Source organism: Nelusetta ayraudi, unplaced genomic scaffold, assembly GCF_046127955.1.
Source record: "Nelusetta ayraudi isolate G7.1 ecotype Tasmania unplaced genomic scaffold, CSIRO-AGI_Nayr_v1 ptg000053l, whole genome shotgun sequence".
NCBI classification, from domain to species: Eukaryota; Metazoa; Chordata; class Actinopteri; order Tetraodontiformes; family Monacanthidae; genus Nelusetta; species Nelusetta ayraudi.
In genome coordinates, this window is record NW_027466103.1 from 7,157,231 (window position 1) to 7,169,270 (window position 12,040).

At 48.2% G+C, this 12,040-nt stretch overlaps 1 protein-coding gene across 1 annotated transcript in view; it reads left to right on the forward strand.

The window, feature by feature from the left end:
* The first annotated feature begins 3,527 nt into the window (after positions 1 to 3,527).
* Positions 3,528 to 12,040, forward strand: part of b4galnt4a (beta-1,4-N-acetyl-galactosaminyl transferase 4a) — a 124,924-nt gene continuing 116,411 nt past the window's right edge. Inside the window, exon 1 of the mRNA XM_076038007.1 lies at positions 3,528 to 5,538. Coding sequence (XP_075894122.1) covers positions 5,397 to 5,538 — 142 coding nt within the window. The 5' untranslated portion in view covers positions 3,528 to 5,396. The remainder of the gene's footprint in view (positions 5,539 to 12,040) is intronic.

Below are 12,040 nucleotides of genomic sequence, written 5' to 3' on the forward strand. Positions count from 1 at the left end.
GGAGATGTAAATGGAAATCAATTGCTCCGTCTAAACTGCGTGTCTCTGGAGACGCCTAATTTCCAGTCTGACAACGTTCGGAGGAAACGGCTACAGATCATTCCATACATCTCGCTGTGATTGGGGAAATTAATGGCACATTTAGTTGTATAACTTTGAAGAAAAAGTGCTTTGACATTTACTTAGTATTGCTACTGTGTATGCATACTTTATGTACAGCTGCTGCTGCTGCTGCTGCTTGCCTGCTTTGGCCCAGCAGTCCTCATTCCAACTAAGAGAACAGCTTTCCAGCTTCTTTCTGCTTTGCCTGGACTTTCCAATCCCTTTGTTACCCCAGCTTGCCACCTGAAACATACTCGCAAAATCCAATCTTGCTCATGTAAGTCTACATTTCTGCACGCTTACAAAGAAGTCATGAGGACAGGATTCCAGTTCCTCCCAGGAAATTGAAAGAGAAGAAGAAGACTCCACCTTCATGCTGCTCAGGGAGGACGGGAAGCACTGCGCTAACAGGATACAGGCGGTAAAACCTCTTGATCCTCGTGACACTTTGTCTCAGTCCTTTAGCCAGGGCCTGAACTCCCATCTGGAAAGTTGGAGAAGGCAGTGCTAAACAGTGTCAGACAGGCTGCTGTTGGAATCGGAGGAAATATTTAAAACGGACAAGAATCTTGGATCAGTGGAATGGCTGATTAAAGGGCTGGCATCCACAATAAAGGGGCCGGTTTCTCCTCTATCCCTTCTCTCTGTCACATCTCCTCTGTTGAAAATGCAGAAGCCGGCACACCCATCCCCTTTCCCCACCCCCTCCTCCACCGGCACGATGCTTCCCACATACTGAGCATCCAGTGACACTCTCCGATCGGCCTTGTCCGCTGATATCACAAACCTCTGTGACTCACCCTGAGGCCAGTCACAGCCAGCTGGGCGTCGCCGCTCTCCCAGTGGGCTTCTACTTTGTCATACCTCTGGAGACAGCAGCTCCGTCGCCCCTATCGGTCGCCACCTCCAGCAGCCCCTCCTTCCATGTCAGTCCACCGCCTGTGGGTTTAAGAGCGTGAGATGAGGACAGGAATATTTTTCTTCGCCAATTTTTGTCTCTTTTTTTCTTTCACACCTTACCAGAAACTGGTGCCACAAGAGTTTCTGTCGTCCTTTAATTTGAGTTACAAGTGCAAAGGGTCCCACTCTGTGCATTGGATGCTTGCCTGCCCTCGGATGAAACGGCAAAAAGCAGGGGAGCGCGCAGAATGTCTGGTACACCAACAGAGTTAAAAAAAATTGTCTTGTTTTTGTATTGGCCATCACAAAAATGAGTCAGGTGATCAAACGCAAAGAGGAGCCGAATCAAGGCGTCAAAGAAGCTGCAATGACACCAGTCAACCAAGGAAGGGAGCTGCAAAGGGTGGGGTGGGTGAGAGAGAAGCAGCGCATTGCCAGTGTTTGATTACACACTTTGGATGACTTTCAGACCCTGAGTAAATGATGAAACGCCTTCAGTTTTCCCTGCAACAGCCCAAGTGAGCAAGGTGATTGCTTTGATGGTTTTTCAGCCTAAAAGATGTTTTTGACCGAGGTCACTCACTAAGTGCACATTTCAGCAAAGCGCCGATGAATACCTAAGCATCAATTTATGCCTGGTGTTTGCTTTGCATTATTAATCCATGGAGGCTGGAGGGATTTACGGTTCGTGGTCCGTCTGATTCAGCGGGCGGCAGCTGGGGACAAACTAAATTGAGGTCACATTCTCACAGCAAAGGTTTCATGCAATTTAATTCTTTATCAGCATTTGTAGCGGCATCAATAGCGTATCGCAGCTCGAGCGAAGTAATTGGACAGGTATTAAAGGGGATAAAACACGTCTGGTGCACTTTGTTCATCTGAGGCAGATTAAATATTCTTGATGTTCTTTAGAGGTTAACACTCCCTCATATTTTTCGAAGTCAAGCCTGAATCTAACGTGAAAGTAAAAGAACGGGAAAATGAAGATTTCATCGGAACATTTTCAAAGGCCCTGATGTATTAACTACATTAACCTGAATGTATTAAAGCACGCTGACCCCCTCTACAGCACTTTATTATTACAAATGATAACACTATTCTGGCTTTATCTTCAGAGATAGCTACACATCTATAAAAAACACTACCCCAAATACATACTGGGCTATGATTTAAACACTCGGCTAAATCATACCTAATTTGACTAGATAGTGTGTTGCCTCCTTTCCCCCTGCTCGCAAGTTAAAGAGAAATCCCAATGGACTTGTTACACGGCAAACATAATAACTGCAGGAAAAACACAGATTCACTTACTAAAAATAACAATGCCTTCTTAAGCGCCCCAGAGCCAGCATGCACAGCAAGGTCTCCTTTAAGAGGAATACGCTAGTCATCGGTTTCCAGCTGAGAAGTCAAAATACCTGCTGTGCAGTGAATCCAATATGCTTGACAATGAGAATGCAAAATGTTGTTTTCTGCCTGGGATGAGCAAACAGGTGGATTTTATTTAGAGCCCAGGTGGAGATTCACTACACTGACTACTGCTCTGTTTACCTCAATGACACATAGCCCTTATGAATATAGATACCGTAGTTCAGGTGCTTTCTGTCATGGCATTTGAAATATTTGATGTTCGGCATAACTTGGAGCTTGAAGCAATGTTGAATCATGCAATTGCTGAAGAAAAGAAAATACTACATCATTCAACCTTAGAAACTGGTCAAATAATATGTTTTTTCTTTCATTTTTCTCCCTCATACCAAACACAAAAGTCCATTCTCGAGTGAGGTCATTGCACTTCTACTTTTCACCAGAGGGTGGCAGTCAAGCGCGTCCCCTGTATTGACGTGAGGGACTGAATGGCAACGCTCAACCACAAAGCAACCAACACTTGAATTCATTCTATTTCATATTTTTCGTTTTCGTATTTTTGTTTTATACATTTGCTTCCCAATTTTATAACAGAAGCTCAAGTCAGGAAATATGATGTGAAAGCTTGCAATAATTACACTAAACCGCGAGCCGAAAAGTCGAACACAATTTATCATTATTATCATTTATTGGGGTTCATAATACAAAACGCTTTGTTACACCCACGAATCTTTAGTGGACCCAAACAAAACAGGATGCTTCACGAGATAAAATAAGATTTATTTCCAAAACTCCATAAAATAAGTTGACGGGACGATGAGGGTTCCTGGGGAGTGTGGAGCAGACTGGAGCTGACAGCAGCGACTGTTTCCTGCATACAAAACCGAATTATCAGACAAACGCGGAGTCAGGCTATATGGTAGAGGAAGATTAAGGTCAGGTGTGTGCTGCCCGCCTCTCCACGCTCCATACCATCAATCAGAGTTCCGCAACAACCAATGAGAAATTAGCAACTTGCGTCAATACTGTTGGTATGCTTTTTTATGCCGTTTGATTGTGTAAATGGTCAAAGTGACTTATGTTTCATCACATTAAAATGGAAAACCGTGAATAACACTGTTTTTTTTTTAAAATTAATTTATCATTTATAATTCATTTCAACTTAATTTAATTTGTTTTGATATGCCAGGGAAAGGTTAAATCGATTCCTATATGAATCACGCGGGCTGTGCTTTCAGGGGGGGCATGAGATGCAAAACATGGAAGCTTAACAAGTTTCGGGCTAAGCGTTCAGCTATTGGATGGTGGAATAAAACGCTGGTACCAAGCGAACGGTGAGGGCGAACCTTGTCAGCCCGCCTCCTCCGGAGCCTCGGCGGGGCTCTCTGGTTGGTCGCCCGGGCCTGTCACTCATGGGTCCAACCCAGGTTAGGTTGCCCTGCACCGTTAAGATGCTCGATTGATGGGGCGTACAGAGCCGTGCAGCGTAAGGAGAGATGCTCTATACGTGTTTTCATTGTAGCAAAAACAAAACCACGTCGTCGTGTCCTGCCAATATCACCTCCGGCCGCACCTCCTTCCTCATCCTCCTCCTCGCCCGCCGCCACCTGCTCGGAACTCGGCTCTTCCTGCTCGCAGCGCCCGGTGACATGCCGCTCGGACGGATGCGATTGCGGCGTTTGAACGGGAGAAAAGCTGGTGACAGAGTCACAACACACGGCGAGCGCATCCTCGGTCGGATCGCCAGCGTCCCCTGATTGGAACGCTGGGGTGAGTGAGGCGGTTCGGTTCGCGTCCTGACTCCTGACACTTTGGCTGAATTGGACCGGGACGCACCTGACCACGGATCGGCGGCGGAAGCGCACGACACGGGCAAAGAAACACCCCGAGTGTTTCAAGAAACACCACCACTACCACCACCACCACCTCCACCTCCACCTCCATCACCGCTGCTGCTGCCACGCCGCCATGGACCATCCGCTGCTCCGTCGGGGCAACGTTTGCATGACGTGGGCGCTCGGAGCAGCAGTAGCAGCAGCAGCCCGGGGGTGAGCGAGGATGACAGCTGATCGCCCCTCCTCTCCCGCCGCGACGTGAATAAAAGGACGGCGGCGCTCCCTCCGGATCCCCACTTGGACAATAGATGGAGCGCACGGGGCTCGACCGCCTCCCCTCGACCTTCTCCTGGCGGCCAGGTCGCCTTCACTTGGCGCTGCGTCACGAGCGTTTCACCGCCTATGTGTCACACTGTGTGCCACGCGGGGCCCCTTTCTTTCTTCCTTCCTTTCTTTTCCACTTGGCACTGAGTCCGTGATTCTGTTCGCGGAGCGGATCGCGCGCCGTCCGAGCACCTCCGCACGCTGAAAGCGAGTCTCTCTCCTCTTTCATTCTTTGGCACTTTATTGCGTAAAAAGCACCCGGCTGAGGATGATCCTGGAGGCGCCGATCAAATAATCAGCGTGGCGGTGTCAGCGGAGTGCTTGAGCCGCGGAGGGGATTTGTGTAGATTATCGCCGGACTGCTATTTTGCTCCCCTGGTCGCACTTCTTAGCGGGACTGAGAGGCTTTTGATCCGCCAGCCTTTTCCCCGCTGCCCCCCTCTCAAGCCGCTCGGGAAAACTCCAGCAGCGCGGCAGCCACACCACCAGGACAGGGGCTCCGGGGGCTCGTTTAGCAAAGCGATGACCGCCGCACAGGCGCACGGACCCGGATCTGAGGATTGGACTTGTCCGCCACCGCTGTCACGCCTCGGATCGCGGCGAGTGAGACGCCTTTTGAGCTTCGTGTAGTCCAACGCCGCCCGTTTATTCGCCGGGTCACATGACGCCTTTGTGACAGGGAGAGAGAGAGAGAGAGCGAGAGCGAGAGAGAGAGAGAGAGAGAGAGAGAGAGAGGTGTAGCACTCCGTCAGTAGAAGTAGCTCAGAGTTGAAGCAGGACGACGAGCGAGCCACGTTTTGTTTTGTGTTTTTTTTTTCCTTTTGACAATCTAAACCCGGGCGGCTGCCGGAGGATGTGCGAGCCAGGATGCTGCGCTTCCCCGTGAAGAAGATCCGGAAGCAGTTCAAGCTCCTGCTGCTGCTGGTGCTGCTCACCTCCGCCGTGTGGTTCACCTACCTGCACATCAACCAGGGCAAGACCATCAAACTCCACTTCAACTACGGCAAAGGTAAGGTGCTGTGCCATGGCCGGTTTAAAGTGCTCTCACTGGAATTATTTATTTATTTATTATTATAATCAGAGTTTATTGTAATTGAGGGATTAAGGAGCGTTTTATGCACTTTGACCCTAGAGAAAATGATACGATAGTCCGCTGTATCCGCATAAAGTGACTGCTGAGTGCAGCTGCAACCTGCAGGGATTTTACTGAAGCATTAAGATGCCTCGACTTAGGATAATAAAACTTAAAAGCATGTTGAGGTTTCTGCAACACCACCACTGTAGACCCCATTAGATGGAAAGAAAGATTTTGACAAAGATTAACTCTGTAGTTCAAAACACTACCTCCTCAGTACACGTCGTGTCATCGCCAGAGCGCTCTTCAAACACTGACTACCCCCCCGACCCCTCCTCAGTTGGACCTAATATAAGAAGTAACACAGACCGGCAGCGTGTCTTCATAAATTAACAATAGCTTCCTCCTGCGAGCTAAGTAAAGAGCAGCGCGGTGTTGGTCCTGGTCTACAGCCGGACCTCCTCGGCCTTCAGCATGAATAATCAAAGGGCCGCTGTGAAGGTGGTCTCTGAGGCCCGGAACAATGTCAGGGGTCTGGTCGGGTGACACACACAGGAGTCCAAACAGCAGCTGCAGTCGGGATGCCTTATCGCCCGAGCTCATCAGCTCTCTCCCAGGCGGAACAACAGGAATGATGACAAAAAAGCGGTGTGTTTTGGTCACATGTGTGTAAAGGGGTAGGGACGGACTTCACTGTCCCCTGCAGCTGTTTGGGTAAAGTGATACCCGGTAGTCATGGTGTCCTTGCAGAGTGCGCTCACTCTTTCACAATGCGTGTGACACACGGGGATCATCCACAGAGATACTCGGCTCGGCTGACTCATTGCCTTTTGCAGCTGCAGCCAAGTCAGTTTGGAGATGTAGGTTCAAGTAGGTTTGAACATTCATTAGCAATCTAATGATATGTGTCTCGACTCATGCGCCATTGGGCATCGTAGAAATGAGGAAAGTTCATCGGTTACTACAATTTGGTTTGTTCTGCTTGTGTCAGTCAGCCCCTTTGTGATGTCACACAGGGCACCTATACCTCACTGCCTCTACACTCTCCTCAACAGGTTTGTTCTGCCCTCTGAGAGCGGCCACTTTGTTTTGCAGGCACTTGCAAATGCTTGAAGGCATAAGAAAAGTTTGCAAGAAAAGTTTTTAAACTGAGCATTTTTATCAGAGGCTGCAAACAGAAGCCAAAATATGCATCCCCCCCCCCCCAGGTCTTATATTGGTAATTATTTGCACAATGGTGCGGCACTGTTGCAGGCATTCAGCGTGTGTTCACCATGTGGCAGGTCTGGTGGGTTGGGCTGGGTCCTCAGAAAATATTTGAGGACGGGGATGGGTGGTAAACATGAAGAGGAGAACTTGATTTTCAAAAACCAAACATTCATTCTACACTTGAAAGCTGGTGTGCTTCTGTTGCTGGAGTGCTGGAGTGAAGCTGTGGAATAGATTTAAAAATAAATTAAGGCAGATTATGATTGAGAACAACAAAGAGGAATGATTTACGTGTTTCAATGCTGATCAGCTGGTGTTTGTAGTAGTAGAAGCTTAGTAATGTGGTTACATCAGCTCATTGCAAAGTTTATGTTTTTTACTGTTGTTTTTTTTTTCGTTTGTTTTTTTGGGGTAAATGATGATTTATAGAATTACACCTATGCGTTCAATGTATTGTTTTGGTAGCATCTGAAAGTGTAGACACATTTAAGCTTCATAGCTTCTGCCTAAACTCTTTTTCGATCAAACATTGCGTGGTTCTGTGTGTATCTGATTGCACATGTGCACGTATGATCGAATAAACTAAACAAACAAGCAACAGTCTCAGTCAGTCAGTCTCTCCTCTACTATGACAGGTTGTGCTTTGCAGCGACTTAGTTTCAGGGCATTGCAGAGATGGACGAAGGTCCAGCGAGGAGCGCAGGCCGCTGCACGAAGGACGTCATCGGGCTTGGGCTCGGCTGTCTGAGCCGCGATCCCGATATTATTTTTTTGTGAATTGACGGAGAATCTAACAGGAGTTTTCCTTGACATGAGGCTCTTGCAAATGGCCTACCTTTTATGACTGGTTGCATTAGGGAGGAGGTCAGCGTTGCACCGCTCTCCGGGTCTAATTGGCTGTCGTCCATTTAGCAGGCATCTGATCAGGTCAAGTCACTTAACCTCTGATGAATAACACGTCCCCTCTCGCACCAAGGATTTCTAAGTGAGACGTTGCTGAAGGTAAAGTGTGTAAATATTCATGTCGGGCTGCCAGTGTCCCTCCCCCCTGCACGGTAACTACCACTTAGTGGCAGCTACAGAGGTGATGTTCGTAAATCCTCCCTTATTTGAAGCCACGATTTTTCACATTTCTATCCATATAGTGATCAAATATGTTCAATATGTCAACACAGTGGAAAAAGCACAAGATCGGAGCTTTAAGATGAGAAATTCTCAATTGTAACATGCATTTGTTTAGTTTCGAGCATACTTGACTTTGGTTGATGGAGGCTGATGATTGACTGCTGAGGGCAGGGGCCCAGATAGGAGAAGAAGGCTGTCAGTTGATGTTGTTCTTCACTTGAAAAATGGTTGTTTTTTAATCATTGTAAAAAAAAAAGTTGATGTGTCACACATGACTGACAGACTGACGATGATCAAAGGCATCGTGTTATTGCTCCAGTTTCAGTTTTTCTTTGTACTCATTTTTAAAGCGGCTTGACTCATCTAACTTTAAGGAAAAAATTCAAACCGAGCAGAGCGTTGATAACGGGGATCATCGTGTTTTCTGCTAAATTATTCAGTGTTGAAGTGGGAGATGCGGCTGCGATGATGGTGATCAGCGTTGTTGTTTTTGTTGTTTTTGTTGTTTTTGTTGTTTTTCTTCACAGTTCTCTAGAAGAGTGAAACCCTCCAAAACACATCACTTGCACTCATTGATCCTCTGAAACTTTGGAGTGAGGGAAGAATCTTCCAGAACTGCCCCGCTTGCCTGGGCTACTTTTATTTTCCAAATAATAAATCTTCCGTGGTTTCATTAAATCCCACCTAGTGGCCCCTTGTTTCCTTGATCGTGGAGGTTGGGGGTGATAATTAAAATGTTTACAGACTGCGCACTGGCCAGACTAGCCTGGTTTAATCAGAATTTCAATGAGAAATGTTCTGGCAGGGAGCGTTGCAGCGCATATTAGATGGGCCACATCTTTGCAGCCTTCCAGTGCTACAACAGCCCTCCTGTTTTTCAGCATCAACAGGTCCACTGAGGAGGAGGTGGGGGGGCTGTGAAGGAGGAGGCGGAGGAGGGGGTGGGAGGAGAGGGAGGAGGGGCGGCTGCTGCTGCTGCTGCAGCATACAGGCCTCCATTGATGTGCTGTGATTACACATGTGGGGGCGAGCACACACACGTACTAGCTGACGGAATCCGCAAAGTTGTGTTGTGCGTCGTCCGGAGTGGAGGGGGAGGAAGTCAGCCGGGGGCGGGGCCAGATTGGCTGCCTGGTGGTTGCCCGTGGAGACGACATATGGACGAGGAGGGACGCGCAGGCTTCGCAGCTCATTGTGTTGAAAACCAGCCTGCACGGCGCAGGAACGGAGGAGGGAAGTTGATGGTGCTGAGCTCAGGAGGATCTGGCATCTCATTGCTTTATCTGGAGGGGTGAAGTGGGGTCTGAAACTCGAGCGGGGACCAGCTCAAACACCTGGATGGAGTTGTGGTCCTGCATCAAGTCGTTGCATCTCGGCGGCAGCAGCAGCAGCCTCAGGCTGTGCCTCGGCTGTCATGGTAACCGTGCCCTCCGATGTCACTTCTTCTCCCTAATTTTAGCTCTGGTCGGTTCTCACGGACAGTGCGAGGTTCCTCCCCCGCACGCAGCGCGATGCCTAATCAAAGACGGCAGGCGCCACCCTGGTGGGCGCAGGCGCTTAGAAACGTGCGGGACGCACCGTCGGACCTTTGGGCCTTGGAGTGATGCAGCTGATGGTTGCATCCTGCTGATCGCTGATGCTGAAAGTGGAACCGACGTAGAAGCAGAGCACAGACAAGACGACGTACCTGCTGCAGCCTACTTCTGAGAAAAGCCTGTTTTGTGTGGCTGTCACAGTGCACACCTGTGGTGCATTGTGTGTGTGTTTGAGTTTAGCAGCTTTTATGAGAAGACTGTCTGAGGGGCTGTTTACACGGAGATGGATTTCTTTGAAATCGCACAATTTCTTGTCTTCAAAAAAATTCCCGTTTACACGGAGACGCTGGAAACGACTGAAGACGATGTAGTACCTATGCCAGGCCTGGTGTGGCACCCGAACACCTGAAGCAGTAGCTCGCTAACAACATGAGCACCAGTGAGAACAGAAAGAAAGATCGCTTCTGGACGGTGTGGATAAAGGACAGAGTTGAACTTCTGCTTCGCTAACATTTTTGTCATTTAGGTTTCCTGCCTCAATATCCCAGTCTTCCGACCCAAAATAAAATCCATAAAAAGCAAACAGGATGTTTGCAAATTGCTTTTGTTGTGTTTATTTTCACTTTGCACACAATCCACAATAGATCCAGGAGCACAGTGTGTTATTGTTCACTATTGTTTGCAGTTTGTTGTAGTGAAGGTTAACGGGAAGACTGCAGGCTGATCATTAGTAGCAGGAACAAGTCCGTTGCCCCACGTGGTTGTTGTTGTGAGTGGTGGTCTGCACCTCACGGCCGCTCAGGTCGCAGGGCGGAGGGAGGGGTTCAGAGCTGTGACATCAGCGTTTCCAAAAAAGATTGGTTTCTGTTTACACAAATCCGGGAAAGGCGGTGTTTCCAAACCTATCCACCCGTTTTTGAAAATGTGCGCTTTCAGTGAAAACGTCGGCTTTGTGTAAACTGAAGGCCGAACCGCATAAATATTTCTGCGTTTTCAGAGAAACCGGTCTTCGTGTAAACGGGGCCTGAGTCTGGCGTGGTTGCAAGTCTGCAGGTCTGCATCAACAAAGTGCTCTGGGCTTTGTGTGTGGGTGTTGGGGGCACATGTGAACCCAGCTGGGCAATGTGGCCCAGAGATTGCTTCCATTTGAAATGCCGAACCTCTACATCGTCAGTGGCTCATCGTTCACACAAATAAATAAATTAAAAAGAAAATGGGCAAACGTTTATCAAGGAAATGAAATTCTGGATGTCAGTTTTGTACTAACGTGCTGATCTATATTCTGCAGAGCCAGGCTGTTTTGGGGGGGGGCTTAGCAGAGAGAAAGAAATTGCTATATAAATTCAGTTAAATAGTTCCCTGCCGCAGAAACTGGGCGCTTTTTATGCTCTCAAAACAAAAAACAAAAAACAAAACTGAAACCGTAATCTCCAAATCCTCATCTCTGTCTTTCATCTTTGTGGGCCGATTAGATTTAACAGTTCCAATTTAGGGGGAAACGGCAGGAAGTCCCCTCCATCAGATTTCATTGAAAGTGTGTCTGAGGAGCCAGTGTGGGGACAGTCTGGAGTCCAAACCAGGAATCTTACCATGCAGCTTATTTGACCAGTGAAGCAAATCTCTCCCTCCCTGTCTGTCAGTGAGAGATTCTGTGGAATTACCAAAGCCGGACGAATGGGATCTGCACAGCAGCTCCCACTGCCTCCTCAGTGCGGCTGCACACTGTTGCACCTGCCTGCTGGGGGCGGAGACAACACCAGGATTAGAGGAGGAGGAAACATAATACCTCATATTGCTCTCCTGTTTATTTGGCCATATATTTTACATCGCTCACGCACACCTCCCACATAAAAACATTCACACTTGCAGGCTCAATTCTGCCGCGCGACCCATATCAGATTTCTCTTCTCTTTCACATTTGGTCCAGAATTGGATTCTTATCGGATGTTTTGCAGTATGACTTCAGTCTCAACTGTCGTGCCGTGTTTCAGCCAACTTTTTCTCTGTCTCTAGAGGAGATAAGGTGATGCTATGGACCAAACATTTGTGGTAGATGGAGCTAGTCGACGAAAAAGGCAGTGAAATCTTCTTATCACTGCCTCATTTTTTCACCTAAAGACTGCGCTCGAAACGCGAAAAAAAATAATCACACGTCGCCATGAGTAGTGTTCATATTAACCTCCGTGAGCCCAGTGTGCTGATTGTCTCCTCTAATGCGCTTGTGCGTCGTTTCAGGACCGTAGAGCCGTGTGTAAATGTATGTAAAAGCAAAAAGCCACGTGGAGAAAAAATAGTTGGGTTGCAGCATTAAAAGTCAGGATGGAGAGCAGGAGAAACCGTTGCACCAACGTAGCCTTGGAGAGCATCAACCCTTGAATTTTATGTTGGCCGGCCTGATGAGCCCCCCCCACACCTCGGAACCCCCCCACCCACCCATTTTTTTTGTGCCGCTGTAAAATAAAATGCGAAGCGCACGTCACGCATGTGCGGCGCTGCTCCCTCTGTCGCAAGTGTGAAACCCCCAGCTCCTCCATCCATCCCTCCTTCCCTCCATCCCTCCATCCTTC